This window comes from Aphelocoma coerulescens, chromosome 12, assembly GCF_041296385.1.
Source record: "Aphelocoma coerulescens isolate FSJ_1873_10779 chromosome 12, UR_Acoe_1.0, whole genome shotgun sequence".
In the NCBI taxonomy this organism is placed as follows: domain Eukaryota; kingdom Metazoa; phylum Chordata; class Aves; order Passeriformes; family Corvidae; genus Aphelocoma; species Aphelocoma coerulescens.
Window position 1 is genome coordinate 5942072 of NC_091026.1, and position 15827 is coordinate 5957898.

A 15827-nucleotide genomic window follows, 5' to 3' on the forward strand; every position below is an offset into this window, starting at 1 on the left:
GAACCTGGAAACGCTTTTGATGTTGTCAGTTCGATACTTGTTATCCATTTCACTTGCTGAATGATAGCAAGGAAAAGAAGATTGTAAGTGCTGCTGATCACAGAAGTGAAGCAATGAGAGGAATTCCAAAATGTTGCTGGAAAAGGAGACTAATAACCTGTGAAAAATTCATCCCATTGGGAAAATAACAGCTACCCAGAGGAAAGCTGTTTGACTGTCCCCTTTTATGTATCAAATGCATCACCTGAATCTTGAGTTTTGGCAGGCCTTTTGCTATTTATGCTTTGGTTTTCCTTTGCCTGCTTCTGTTGAAATGAGTGAGAAAAATCTGGAAGCATGTTAAAATGGGGAATTTGCCAGCATGTCTATGTTCTGGCATTGTTCACTTGCTAGTGTGAACAACCAACCAACATTTGCCAACAGTGGTAATGTTTAGCCTAGAGAACGTATATTTTGGGTTTTCTTTGTTGTTAGTTTTCTTTAGTTATTTCACTGATCCCACCAAGGAGCAAGAGGTATCTGAGGCATGAGAGTATGCTGAATTAGGATACTTTAAATGTGTGAGGAAAAGATCCAGGTGATGGAAAATCTGTGTTGCAGTTTAGTTTCTTACAGGTTGTACAGGGATATTTTGCACATTCTGCAGTCAAAGGTAGTTTTTGTGGTGGTTGTTGCCTTTGCAGATAATATAATAGTCAAAGTTACAACCACCTGAATATGTCTTAAGGAGATTGCAGCTTTGAAGGCTGTTTACAGGTGCTTTGTATTGAGTATATTGTTGAGTGCCCCAGTATCTGAGCTGAGACTATATATTATTGACATAAATTTTCCTCTCCCATATCTGGTTTGCTTATAGGCCATGTAATATGTGTGCAGGGAGCCATGTACTGTTTTCTGACAAGCTCTGTCAGATTTCTTGAGACAACCATAACAGCTACACACAGGATGACTGGAAAGTTTGTGGAGGTAGCATGTACCATTTTCTACCTGGGTTTGCAGTTTTGGTGAGCTTCATTGACTTTGAACTTCATTTGGATTGACAGATAATTAACCAATTCCTTCTGCTACATCCTTGATGTTCTTATTTGGTACTGAAGAATGTACAGAATTACTCTGAGATAAATAGCTCATGTCTTTGGTATTCTGTGTTCAGCAGAAGTAGTCTGGAAGGTACTGGCTGGAGGTTTTTATCCTGTTCACTGTGGATCTCGAGCTCTTGGATTCAGATGCCTGATCTGACTGGTCTGTTTTCTCTGCAGCTGGAAAGTGCTCAGAGCTCCTTTTGGCCTTTGCACTTTGAAAAATGAGTTGGTTGGTTTATTTTGTAGAACACTTGACTCAAGGTCAATGAGAGAACAGTCATCTCGAAGAGTCGTTTCCTGTTTCAGTATCAGGCTCCTGGTTATGATGCCGTCATCATTTGCAAATTCTAGTGGACTGTATTAATATTGAAATTCTTGTGTATGTTTAGGTGGTTGTGGTTGTTTCTCCATGGCAGAGGATAATGTCATTGTGGTATTAGTGGTGGAAGTGGGGAAAGGAGTCCCTGACATTTATTCTTTTCCTTTGTGTTGTTCTTAACCTGACAGTAAAAAGAACATACGAAAGCAGCGGATGAAGATCTTGTACAACGCGGTTCTGGAAGCTCGAGAGCCAGGCACAGGCAGGCGGCTCTGTGATCTGTTCATGATTAAGCCATCCAAAAAGGACTATCCAGACTACTACAAAATCATCCTGGAGCCAATGGACTTGAAGATGATAGAGCACAACATCCGCAATGACAAGTACGCGGCGGAAGAGGCCATGATTGAGGACATGAAGCTCATGTTCCGGAACGCCAGGCATTACAACGAGGAAGGCTCCCAGGTACTCTCTGGGGTCAGAGCCACACTTCTCTCTGCTGCTTTGCAGACACAGACATCTGTTAGGATGGTTTCACTTTGACTATTACTTGTATTATTTGTTGTAATTGTTTATTGGACAAAAATAGAAATTCTCAGAAGTTCTGAGAAAGGATGTCGTAGAAGGAAACCAGCTTTCTTTTCATGGGAGTGGAGAGTGTGGGAGATCAGACTAGAAGACCTCACTTGTTTAGCTTAACAAAATGAGTCTGAAAGGAATATGATTTTCATCTACAAGTATTTTGTTGGGTGTCTCTATATAGTAATGTTTCTCAGGCAGCAAAAATGATGTGAAACAGGGTGGTGGTAAGAAATCTCCAGCTGTTTCTGACAAGAAACTTGATCAGCTGCTGCACAGGACTTCATCACCAGGATTGGACTTGAAGACCCAGGACTGTTCTAGTCCTTTGTACCTTGATGGAGTCACAGTAGTTCAAGGGATATTTCATTGCTCAGCAGAAGGGTTTGAGGAGGAAGTTGATAACACAGCTGCCCCTTGCCATTTTGTAGTCTTTGGAATAGAAAGACAGCTTAATTAGATAATTTCTTCAACATTTGTAGCTCCCTGATTTAGATGCTGTCATCAGTTCTGCTTTCCTGTCTAAGTCAGTTAAAATGAAGGGCTTATTTCTCAAATGTACACCTTAAATAAATTACTCAGTTTTGCTTTCAGCTTTTCCAAACTCACATTTAACTGTTTCTTAGGAGCTAGTTCTAAACTAGTCTAACCACAGTAAACCTTGTTTTGGCTGGATTTTGATTACTTTACTGATTATTAGGTGTACAATGATGCCCATATGCTGGAAAAGATCCTAAAAGAAAAAAGGAAAGAGCTGGGACCCTTGGCTGAAGATGATGATGTTGCATCCCCTAAACTAAAGCTAAGTAAGACAACCTTGTGCATTGCCTTGTCTCATTTCAAAACTTACAACACTGTACAGGTGAACAGATCTTCCTTTTAGAATAGACATGTTCTGCACAACTGTTAACACTGACAAGGAAAGTAGAATTACATTTTCAAAATCTTGACAGCAATGGCATGTCTTTATTATACAATAGAATTAAGTTGTTGCATGTAGTGTTTTCTAAGAAAAGTAACTTAGAGTGAAGAAAAAAGACTTGGGCATGTGTGGAATGAGTGAGATTTTGTCAGGTAGTGTTACTCAAATGTTAGATGGTGCACTATGTGCCCAGTAAAGTAAGGAGCTTCTCAAACTGAGCAAATCTCTTAATTTCCTTGGTTAAATGTCTGGGATTTTCACAGAATGATTAAAAAAAATGTGAACTTGGTTTGACAGATTATTGAAAGCTATGAAAAACTTGGAAGTGAAGTTTCCCATGTCTGTTCCTAGAGCTGTTGCCCTTACAAACTTGCTACTACTCAAATCTTATGTTCTCTTAATATGTGTTCAGAACTGAGCAAACTGAGAAGGATAAAACTGCACAAAAAGCCCTAAAGAAAATAACTGCACCCAGACCTCTTGCAAATTAAATGTATAGCTCTTAGGTAAAGTACAGGTGTAGAGAACTCTCAGGTAGAGTCTGTGCAGTGCAGTAAGAGATCCTGAGTTAATCAAAAGGCCAACCTGATAATCCCATGGGAGGCCTTAATTTACATTTTACGTGTAATAATCCTTTCTAATTTGCCATAAACATGTCATAAAGAAATCTGATAATATTTTGAATACTTAATTTTAGTGATAACAAAACCCCTGTGAGCACTGGATTTTTAACAGCTGCAGGGAGATATTCATGTAGAGCTGTAAGATGGAAATGAGTTTAGAGGACTTTGTTAATGATGTTAGATAGGAAAAGATGTTTTCCGTGCTGAAGCCTGAGAAGGCCTTTGCCAGGTGGAGCGTGGAGCAACATATTCTGTGTGTTCCAAAAAGAACATTAGAAAAAAAACTATACAATTATGAAAAATAAGGGAAGCTGCAGCCTGGAATGGGCTCCATATTGTGAGGCTTCTGCTCACACCATGAGGTGGTTCTTCCATGAGCAATTCTCCGGTTTCCACTGGAGATGGACAAAGAAATGTTCCAGTTCTCAGCTTTGTAATTGTAACTTCTTTTTTGTTTTTGTCATCTTAGGTAGGAAAAGTGGCATTTCTCCTAAAAAGTCCAAGTACATGACTCCAATGCAGCAGAAGCTGAACGAGGTGTACGAAGCCGTGAAGAACTACACGGACAAGCGCGGCCGGCGGCTGAGCGCGATCTTCCTGCGGCTGCCGTCCCGCTCCGAGCTCCCCGACTACTACGTCACCATCAAGAAGCCCGTGGACATGGAGAAGATCAGAAGCCATATGATGGCAAATAAATACCAGGATATCGACTCCATGGTGGAGGACTTCGTTATGATGTTCAATAACGCTTGCACGTACAACGAGCCGGAATCTTTGATTTATAAAGATGCCCTGGTCCTGCATAAAGTTTTGCTTGAAACTCGGAGAGAAATAGAAGGAGATGAGGATTCTCATGTGCCCAATGTCACTTTGCTGATTCAGGAACTTATCCATAACCTCTTTGTGTCCGTTATGAGCCACCAGGATGATGAGGGTAGATGCTACAGCGACTCCTTAGCTGAGATTCCTGCTGTTGATCCCAACTTCCCAAATAAACCTCCTCTGACTTTTGATATTATCCGAAAAAATGTTGAAAATAATCGCTATAGAAGATTGGATTTGTTCCAGGAGAACATGTTTGAGGTACTGGAGAGGGCACGGAGAATGAACAGGTGAGCAAACCCTTATTTTTCAGGTATCCTTTATCAGAGTTTTGCATTTAATGTTAAACAAAGGCTGAAGGTTTTTTAAGGTGTTTGCTTTCCTTGATATGGGTGTTTAGAAAACTAAATCTCAGAAGCTCTGCCAGGTCTTCAGTGGAATGTTTGCTTCCATTTGAAAACAAGAAAGGAGTTAGTTTTCTGCCAAGAGATAATTTTGACAATTATCATCCAAAGGAGCACCTTACGAAAAACAGGTTTCTGCTAACTTTCATGTTGAAAAAATGAAGAGAGCTGTTCATTAACTGCTCAAACAATGACTTACTCTTTTGGAGCAATCACACTTGGATGAGTTATGGTAACACTGTGCAAAAACTATGAACACTTGCAACTTCTTGTAGTGTTTTGCTTGAATTCAGTAGCCTTTTTGGGAATGTGCAGGTGAGAGCCTGACTGTGAAGGAGAGGAAGTAAAAAATTATCTTAAAACATCTACTAAGAGGAGTATGGATAATTAAAATAAGTCAGTTTTGTTAATAATACTGTTATTACTCAAGTTTTTAGAAGTTAACAGATTGTAGAGGTCCAGTGACAAGTAGCCTTGGTCACACCTTTGATTTTCCTGGCATTTCAGGACTGGTGTGTACAAAAATACTGGTTTGGGTAAACTATAATGCATATTGACAGTGGATTAACAGGTGAAGCATCACTTGATGCTTCATGGCTTCAAGTCAGTCTCTGCTGCTGCTTATGAGTAAGCACAGAAATCTCTTGGCAGAGTGAAGATCAATTTTGATTGATCACAAAGAGTGGTGACTGATGGGTGTGTTTAGGCTCCTGCTTGGCCCTGCACAAACTGTGTCTTTACCCTGTTGCTCATGTTTTTGTACAGGACTGATTCAGAGATCTACGAGGATGCAGTGGAACTTCAGCAGTTCTTCATTAAAATTCGAGATGAACTGTGTAAAAATGGAGAGATTCTGCTGTCACCTGCTCTCAGCTACACCACCAAGCACCTTCACAATGATGTAGAAAAGGAAAAGAAGGAAAAGCTGCCCAAAGAAATAGAGGAGGATAAGCTCAAAAGGGAGGAGGAGAAGAGAGGTAGCTACCTTTTTTTCATTAGGTTTGAATGTACTAAATGAAAAATGTACCCACAGGTATGATGTGTTGCTGTAGCTTTGCCTGCTGAAAGGACCTCAATAGTCTGCTTGTCCCCCAGTCTTTTATTTCCAGGTTATGAGACATTTATTTTATTTTGATCCTTATCAGCCAGATCAGAGGGCTTTTAAGAAAGAGATGTAAGTAGGTATTAACCCTATGTGAACTCCTTAATCAAAATACATTGGGGTACCAATATTATTTCAAGGATATTATAAAAGAAAACTATAGTTTTTTACTTGAGCTTTCTGCTGATAATAAACTTAACAATGAATATTCCCACTGACCTTTTAGTAATTTTGTTTTTGACAAGTACTGATGGTGTTGTCTATGATCATGCTTTTAACACTGCTAAAGAGCTGAGGTTTGGTAAGCCTTTTGTGTTTTTACTTGGCTACTGTGAGTTTGAAGAGGAGTGGTCTTGCACTGTTTTGTAGGGCATGAAGCCTACCCTCAAGGTCCTTTATTTCACAGTTCCTGGCTGTTTCTGTCCATCCTCCATTATACACCATAGTTAAAGGAATAAATAAGTTCTCCAATTGCACTTTTCTACAGAGAGGAGTAGAGCTGTTGGCAATTTTGTCCTTGAATTATCTTTCTAACATGGTTCATCTTCCCTCATAGATGTCAGCAGCAGTAAAGTCTGGTTACTCCAGGCTCAGAGTGAGGCACTGACATCAGGAATCTTGCCTAATATGGAAATGTGACATTACTAACATCTGGTTTTCCCTTCTTGAAACAAGAAGCTGAAAAGAGTGAAGATTCCTCTGGATCAGCTGGGCTGTCAAGTTTGCATCGAACCTACAGCCAGGACTGCAGCTTCAAGAACAGCATGTACCATGTGGGGGATTATGTGTATGTGGAGCCTGCAGAGGCCAACCTGCAGCCTCACATCGTCTGCATTGAGAGGCTGTGGGAAGATTCAGCTGGTAAGGATGTCCTTACTGCAGGAAAACAGTAGGGTGAAACTTATTATTTATTTACTATTATAAACTTCCAATTTAATTTTTTTTCCTCTGTAGATGTTACTTATTTTATTTGCAGAACTGTTTGGACCAGTGAGTGTTTTTTGTTGTTGTTTCTGAGTTGCTTTATTCTAAAAGATATTACAAATAGAATAGAAAATTCTTGGAACAGCATGTGCTCTTTTTGGTGTTCATTTCTGCCTCCCCTCAAATTGTAAACCTTGCAGGGATGGGATTCTGAGTGGGATGGACTCCTTGTAGTTTAGGTGCAGAAGGAAACTGCTTTTCTGCGCTGAGAAATCGGAACCAAATCTGGGCACAGGTTTCCTTTGATTTAGAAAAATAGTACATATTTGTAACTTCTTTATAAATCATTGTTTTCAATTTGAGTTTGTCACCATGTAATTTGTCACAGCATAAAATGAAAGAAATAGTTCTTAAAAAACTTAAAAGTTACCTGAGAGTCTTTAAATAATCAGGTGATTGTTGTGTGGACTTTCAAGCCATTTCAAGGCCTGAAAGTCAAGATCTGTAAATAAGAATTAATTTCTCCTTTATTTTGCTGAGTCAGGTTTTACTGGAGAAATAACACTTGGCAGGCTTTTTAAACCTGGTTTTCCTTTCCTGAAAAGTTTAATGAATATTGCCCTGTTTAAAAGCAGGTTGCTCTCAATATAAATGACTACCTGGCTATTTGATTAATCAGTCAGTCTCTAATTGTTCTTACTTGGCTCATGCACTGGAGAATGTCATTTTACATTTTTTTCTTTCTATCTCCCCTCCCTTTTTTTGTTGTTTTCTATTTTAAAGGAGAGAAGTGGCTCTATGGCTGCTGGTTTTATCGACCAAATGAAACGTTTCATCTTGCAACTCGAAAATTCCTGGAGAAAGAAGTTTTTAAAAGTGATTATTACAATAAAGTTCCTGTTAGCAAAATTTTAGGCAAATGTGTGGTCATGTTTGTCAAGGTGAGACACTGTTCAGGGTAAGAGTAATTTATAAAACAAGTAATGCTTTCTGCTATTTCCTGTAGAGCTGTAGGCACTCTAACAGAGAGACATTCCACTAATATCTAAATAAAATAGGTGGGCTGTTTGTATTTTCCTTTGCTTCCTGAGATATGTGGTTGACCCAGGTGATGGAGTTTCCCTCTGCTGGTTGATTTGTGTTTATGATCACTCCCAACTTGGTGAGTGTGTCCTTTTTCCAAGTCAAAGCTCAGAAATCTTGTGAAGGTGATTTCAGGCTTCAGATCTTGTTAATGCACTGGCTTGGTAAATGAATAAAACCTAATTTTTCTCACATGCCAAGCTGTACTGAATTAGCGCCTTCTCGAAGGGTGGGATTTCTTGTAACTGAAACCATGAGAGGGAAGTTCACTTGTGTCTGTGGGATGTGGGTGTTGCTGAAATATTTCGTATTTTTTCTTCAATCTGCAGGAATATTTTAAATTGTGTCCTGAAAACTTCAGAGATGAGGATGTCTACGTGTGCGAGTCGCGCTATTCTGCGAAGACAAAGTCTTTTAAAAAGATTAAACTGTGGACTATGCCTGTGAGCTCTGTCAGATTTGTCCCACGAGATGTGCCCCTGCCTGTGGTCAGAGTTGCTTCTGTGTTTGCCAATACAGACAAAGTAGATGAGGAGAAACACAGTGAAACACTGGAGGACAGTAAGGTGGGAGAAAGTATCCTTCATCTTGAAAAGGTATGCAAGGGGAACGTTGATTGTATTTGACAGAAAGAGAATGACAAAATATTCGCCCTCATGGCTTGGGTTTCACCACATCCAGACACAGTAAAACATAAATGAATATAATATTTCTGTTACAAATGATATTATAGACATTTGTAAATAAACACAAACAAAATATAAATAGATATAACAGATAACAATAAACTATGTAAATGTTTGTTACATTCAACAGCCTCTTTCCTGTGATCATGTGAAGGGCTTGGTTGGGTTTTTTACCACTCCAGAAAATTACACTTTTACTGTAAAGCCTACCCTAAGGCTAAAGAACCAGTAGAACTAAAAGTGTAATTTTAGTTCATGGCAGTGCTGAAATGCTTTATTGTGTAGCATTTCACTAAAACAGTCAGTAGCTAGGCAGCAGTAAATAATACATAATATTTTGTTGTTCGTGGCCTGTTTGTGGTTGATAACTAGTTTATTGTCAAAATACTTAAGAGTATTTCTGTCCAACATAGTAGATAAAATGGCTCATTTTTTTTATCTAGAGTGAGAAAATAAATAAATTTAGGTAAATGTATTAGAATAATTTAAATTTAATTAGTTGTATCTGAAATAAATTTAGAGCCATAAAAAAGAGAATAATAAAATATCATTAATCATGAAAATCCACTTTGCCTTGAGTTCTCTAACAGAACCTGAGAACACAGTACCCAGCACACCCATTGTCAGCTTTTGTCAGACACCTAGTGTGTATTAGTGTATTTATTCACATCATGACAGAAGATGGAAATAATTCTCCTGAGAGAAAGAAAACTCATAGGATCTTTTCCTTCCACACCTTGGGAGACAAGCCTGTGTTTCCTTGGCTTTCTGGAATGCCAGGCTGAAACACGAAATGAGAAACAATTTGAGTTCTTACTAAAAAGTAAGAAATTAAGTAGGGCAGGTGGTATCACTTTGCAAGCAATACATGGAGTGTTCATATTGTATAAGAGAGTTGAATCATTACATTTTTGTGTCTGTTAGCTTGGCCATATATTCAGTTCTTGCTTCCTAAGCACATTAGTGTGCTTTAAACCATCAAAGCTGACAAGGCTTGGCTTGGCCGGTTAACTTTGAAGCAGCAGAACAAAAAAGGACCTGTAAATTGCTATTCTGGCAAAATTAGAGCTTTGTGAAATGAGAAAGCTTGTGACAGACATGGAGGGCATTTTTGACTTTGTAGTTTTAATTCAGGGAACTTTTGCACGTACATCTTTGCTTAGTGCTTACCTGCTATTGTTAGCATAAAGATAGAGCAAAGCCTTTCACTTGTACCTGGCATCTCTTTATTTCTGTGCTTGATTTTCCTCCTTTCACACATTTCTAAATGCTTTTTCTTCTGCAGGACAAAGAAGATGTTCCAGTAGAAATGTCCAATGGAGAACCTGGTTGCCATTACTTTGAACAGCTCTGCTACAATGACATGTGGCTGAAGGTTGGGGACTGTGTCTTCATAAAGTCACATGGGCTCGTGCGGCCTCGAGTAGGAAGGTAGGGGCAGCTTCTTTGTTTGCAGCTTGCAGCTGTAAAAATAACTTGGACAAAAGAGGGGCTGGTTGCAAGAAAGTGTAGAAGAGGATGGGAAAAAATGAGTGAAGTGTTACAAGCTCTTGATAGATTGGGGTGGAAGTTTAGCTGCCTAATAAAAACCTGGTTCAGTTGTACAGTTGTAATTGGCTGTTCTGCACTCATTTTCTACTGATGGTCTTCCTGAACATCCTGCTGCCTCATTTGGGAGGAATGGCCTTGCATTTATGTTGCTGGTTTGGTTTCTTTCCAGAATTGAGAAGATGTGGGTACGAGATGGAGCTGCATATTTCTTTGGTCCAATCTTTATACATCCTGAAGAAACTGAACATGAGCCAACTAAAATGTTCTACAAGAAGGAGGTGTTTTTGAGTAACTTGGAGGAGACCTGTCCCATGACTTGCATTTTGGGTAATTTTTAACAGCTTTAAATCTGATGGACAATTTCTTTTCCTACACAATCTGAAGTGATTGAAGGCTATGTGTAGGCTTGATTCCAAGTATGTCTTTTTCATTGAGGGAGGGAGGGAGGAGAGATTATTCAGTGAGTTTCCAGTGTGCATTCCTGCCTATGGGACCTCTGGTGAGAATTTTCACTATAACAAAGCTTTTTTACAATAAGGGAATTGCATGTATAATATAAAAGTGAACAGTTTGCAGCCAGAGAACAGAAAACTCCATTATTCTTGCTTATTAATATAATTACTCCAGTACGTATTACCTGGGAAGTTGGAAGGAGGAGTAGGAGGTTGAAATTTGATTTGTTGCACAAGATGATGGCTGTGTACTTTGTTTTGGAGTTATGATGCTGTGATAAATACAGTAACTGACAGTGATCATGGGGTTTGTTATTTTTGTGGGTTCTCTAGTTCTTTAAAAACATCCAAAAGCTGCATTAAGTTGCTGTAGGTTTCTTGTGAGTGGCATCATTTGCTTGGAGTATCAATCGATGTATTTTCCATAGTTGTGCCAAATGCCAGGAATCTTCAGGCTTACAAGACAGGCAAAAAAATGGACTTTCCACACTTTCAACAAAAAGCCTGCAAGTGTGGCTGCCTTCTTACCCAGCTCTTTCATTTCTGCAGGAAAGTGTGTCGTTCTGTCATTCAAAGACTTCCTCTCCTGCAGACCAACAGAAATCTCTGAAAACGATGTTTTTCTTTGCGAGAGCCGCTACAACGAGAGCGACAAACAAATGAAGAAATTCAAAGGGTTGAAGAGGTTTTCACTCTCTGCGAAAGTTGTAGATGATGAAATATACTATTTTAGGTAAAAATGTGAGGGCAATGAGGGGGTCACATGAGCACTGTTTTGGATTGTGCTGGACTGGCAGCTAAGCCCCCACCCAGCCTCTTGGTCACTGCCCCACAGTGGAGTAGGGGAGAGAATCTAAAGGGCAGAAGAAAGAAAAACTCCTGGCTCAAGTTAAAGACAGTTGGAAAAATGAAGCAAAGCTACATGCACAAACAGAGCAAAATAAGGAATTAATTCCCTACTTTCCATCAGCAGGCAGATGTTTAGCTGTTTCCTGGAAAGCAGGGCCTTGGCACATGGGATGGTTACTTGGAAAGACAAATGCCATAACCCTGAATGTGCCCCTGTCCTCCTTCCCCCAGCTTTTATTGCTGGGCATGGTGTCACACAGCATGGAATGTCCCCTTGGCTGGTTTGGCTTAGCTATCCTGGTTGTCTCCCCTCCCAAATCACTGCCCAGCCCCAGCCTGCTGGGGCACAGAGTGGGGAAAAGGAAAGGCCTTGATGATGTGCCTACAACAGGATGTGTTATCCACAGTGCTGTCTCACAGAGCCAAAACACGGCAGGCACCACTCGGCTGCTGTGCAGGGGACTAACCCCATCCCAGCCTGACCCAGGACATCCACAGAAATCAGAGGTGTAATTTCAGCTAACCAGCTTTCAGCACTCTTGGGAGGAAGTTCAGACAGCATCAGTCTTTTTATGTTTGTTTATGTTATGGATGTTTGCTTTTTCTTCCCCTTACTTTAAGAAAAGTCATTACCTTATCAGGTTGGTACACTCTCTTTGGTATTGTGAAAATATTTAAGTCCTCAGTATGGGTCATGAAAATCTTTTGGTGAACATTCATATTAATAAAATAAAAATACTAAGTTCTAGCTTAAGTAAAATGTGAAATCTAAGGAAGATGTAGTGTTAACTGCCTTCTATTGCAGAAATTAAGTATTTGTACTGAAATCCCCTTCTAACTCATAAAAAATCCTTCTAACAAGTGACTGGAATAAAACGAAACACTGGCCATAGACACAACATTAGTTCTGCTCAGGGTTCTGAAAGGAAGCACAGGCACATCTCAAGTCACCATTGTTTCTATATTGCTCCATCGTAAATGAAGAAAAGTTGATTTTCTCTTCAAAAATAAGTTCTTTCTCCTGTAAGGTATGAGTGTGTTCTCAGCTGCTTTTTGTCTTCCTCCTCCACCTCCCAGAAAACCCATAGTTCCTCAGAAAGAACCATCTCCTCTACTGGAAAAGAAGATTCAGCAGCTGGAAGCAAAATTTGCTGAGTTGGAAGGAGGTGACGAGGACATGGAAGAGATGGGAGAAGAGGAAGGTGATATGACTGAAACGCCTTCTATGCCTCAGCTTCAGGCCCCCTTAGCCAGTGATTTGGATATAATGCCTTATACTCCACCACAGGTAAGGATTTTCCTTCAGGAACCCTTAAACCTTTATATTTCACATTCTTTTCCCAATCCAAATGAAGAAAGGAACAGTAACATTTTATCATATGCACACAAAGGATTTATATTTCAGTCTATAAGTATATAGAATAAATTACACAAAACAGTTTTGGTATATCCAATATGATATCCAGATGATAGTGTTTAATTCCATTAAAATATTTCTAAAGGGATTCATTCAGCTGAGGAAAACCCAGGGTTCATTTCTATATGTTAGTGTTGTTTCTAATAATAAGGTTTTCTAAGACACTTGTTCAGAAGTATCAGGTCCTTATATAAAATTCAAATATAAACTTTCTTACGCAAGCCCTGGGATTTGTGTAACTGAGTGTGGAAGTGGTGTGAGGAACTGCTTTAGCTGGAAATTCAACTAACCAAAAAAGTTTGTTTGCTACTGAATTAAACCCTTTATCTCTGTCACCACACTCCCACATCCCAGCTAATGCCAGTCTTGAAGAGACAATGGGACTGATCTGCTGGGAGCAGGAGGGAGTTTCAGACACTTTGGTGACCAGCAATGTCGATTTCTGCTGCATTGCATGTGACCCCGGGGTAGAAATGTGTTTGGATGTCATGAAAGAGTTGCTGAAGTTGAAAGCTTTTGCCTGGTTTAAGTGTGATGTTTTGCCATGTGGGCAGCTACCAAGTGCATTCTCCCTTGCAAGGTTTCTCACCACTCTTGTTTGATGTGCTGAATTTTATAAGCAACGTGAAAACTCTTGAAGAGTATTTCAAATAGAAATGGAATTTTATCTAGCAACTATTAAATCCCAGAACTTTTAAACTTTTTTTTTTCTTCTGCCAACAAAGGAGCTCTTATAACACCTAAGGATGAGAGGAGACAAGACAAGTGAATATGTGGTATTGTGGGGCTTGACAGATAGGTGGGTGATGCTTTCCTGCTGCAATTTGCTGTGAATGGAGTCAAAGTACCTAAAAAAAAGATGGGCAGTTTCATTCTTTTCTTCAACAAAATGGCTGAGAAAAGGCATAGAAAGGGGGTCCTGCTTGATTTCTTCTTTCAGCACGTCTGAAACTAAATATGCAGTTATCTGACTGCATTGGAAAAGACTGTTCATTTGAAATTGTGTGTATGGGAGATGTAAAAGAGCAGAGAATGCAAGAACCAAATTTGGAATTCTTATGGTTTCTCAAAGTCTTGTTTGCCCTTCCAAACTGGTGGGTAGGCTTTTCCATGAGATTACTGTTACCCAAACTGGTGCAAGAACTATAAAGGCTAGAACAGCTGGTAAACTTGTAGCTCTCTATTTGCACATGTATCAGAGGCCAAATATATAATTAGATTTCCTTATTTTTGATTTGAGAACTCTCCATCTGCCAGAGTGGGCTTGCCCAGGAAGTCAGGATGGAATTGTATGTATCCTATGTATCATCCCAGATCCTGTGTGGAGTTTTCTTCACTTCGTCCACACAAGTTGTCTTTAGGTTCATAAAGAAAACTTTGCAAGTTAGTACAGTGCAGTTCAGAATCACATTTAAGTGGGCCTCACTTCATCTTGCTTAAATTGATGAGCATCTTGGCATCCCTAAGACTTTGTTTTTAGCTGAGAGAAGAGTGTTGAACTGCGGGGTCAAAGCAGCAAGTAGAAGGAATCAGTAACATGGTCAGAATTTCAGGAGAGGAAGGAAACAGTTGAATATATTTTTGTTTCCTTTTTTGCCTCCACCAGGTATTTGGAAACAATGACACTTTTCAAGATGTGACAGATTTGTAACATTTAGGGTATGAGAAAGGTCTTTTGAGGGTTTTGATGTGATGATACATTTATGGGTGTTACTGGTCAGATGAATTGGGTGAATGATGGTCTCCTGTGACAAATACAGGTGGAAGGGCCTTCAAAAAGGGGTTCCAGCTGTGGTATCTCAGTATAGAGATGTCAGAATAGATTAATTTTTTGATGGCTGAAAACATCAAGGAGCTCTCACCAGGAGCATCCATAGTAGGAAAAGCAAAGGAGCAGAATTTTTGTTACTTGTCAACATAAGAACATGATGTGAACCTCTTGTGCAGGTAAACAGTGATCAGCAATAAACTGGGCTTCGGTTTTTCAGGGAGAAATGGCTACTTACATAAAGAGAAGTGAACACTGGAGAGAAAGGAAAGTCTGGCAGGCAAAATAGCATTTAGAAGGTGGAATGAGGGAGAGTAAGGATTGCAAAGGCTGAGGAGGAAGTGGGGAAGCTTTTTCCTAAAATGTGTGATGGCAAATAAAATATTTTACTCAACTTGTGTTTGCAATGTCTCTGAACAGCTCAATGGATGAAATCTGTGACATAACACAATTCCTTGTGTTCTCTTCTGGCCTCCTCTTTTGTACACTTGTGGTCATAACTGCTTTTTCTCACAGTCCACTCCCAAGTCTGTTAAGGGCAGCACCAAGAAGGAGGGATCAAAAAGGAAGATCAACATGAGTGGGTACATCTTGTTTAGCAGCGAGATGAGAGCTGTGATTAAAGCTCAGCACCCAGACTACTCCTTTGGAGAGCTCAGCAGACTTGTAGGAACTGAATGGAGAAACTTGGAAGCAACAAAGAAAGCGGAATATGAAGGTAAGTAAAAACTGAGATGCTGAACTCTTTTCTGCCTTTTTTTCTTTCTCAACACTTTCTGTTGTTCAGGTGACAGACTTAATAAAAGAAAATATTTATGTTTGTGTTCTGGACATACCTTAACGAGAAGTTCACATAGAGAGATGACTGAAGAGGAGCAAAGAGCATGTTTGTTATGTAGAGCACAACTGATAATTTAAATGTCTTTGCCACAAATAACCAAATTAACAAAGACCAAGAAAATGGGGACAAGTTAGAAGTAAGGGGGCATGAAGCCCCTGGGCTAGAAGTCAGTTAGAAAAATATTTTGTGAATGTTTCCTTAAGGACTGGGGGGAATTTTGGACAAGAAGCTCTTGAGAGCTGTAGCAGCAGGTAAGAAAGGCTTATAGGGAGTGGGGAAAAGTTCATTATTAACAGTACTTAGAGTTCTAAGAGGCTTGTACTGTACTGTAAATATGACTTATTGTTCAGTACAGTATTAATCAACTGTTGTAACTGATTTTATTGAGAGATTTAATATCCTG

At 39.5% G+C, this 15827-nt stretch overlaps 1 protein-coding gene across 4 annotated transcripts in view; it reads left to right on the forward strand.

Moving 5' to 3' along the window:
- PBRM1 (polybromo 1) overlaps nt 1–15827 on the forward strand; it is a 59497-nt gene that overhangs the window by 25683 nt on the left and 17987 nt on the right. For all 4 annotated transcript variants that reach the window (XR_011154877.1, XR_011154876.1, XM_069028377.1 and 1 more), the window contains 12 exons: nt 1590–1866; nt 2681–2786; nt 3995–4637; nt 5517–5728; nt 6529–6714; nt 7561–7718; nt 8190–8456; nt 9832–9977; nt 10267–10424; nt 11099–11282; nt 12476–12686; nt 15100–15301. Coding sequence is in view for 2 of the 4 variants with exons in the window: in XM_069028377.1 (XP_068884478.1) it covers nt 1590–1866; nt 2681–2786; nt 3995–4637; nt 5517–5728; nt 6529–6714; nt 7561–7718; nt 8190–8456; nt 9832–9977; nt 10267–10424; nt 11099–11282; nt 12476–12686; nt 15100–15301 (2750 nt within the window). In the remaining 2 variants the exon portion in view is untranslated. The remainder of the gene's footprint in view (nt 1–1589; nt 1867–2680; nt 2787–3994; nt 4638–5516; nt 5729–6528; nt 6715–7560; nt 7719–8189; nt 8457–9831; nt 9978–10266; nt 10425–11098; nt 11283–12475; nt 12687–15099; nt 15302–15827) is intronic.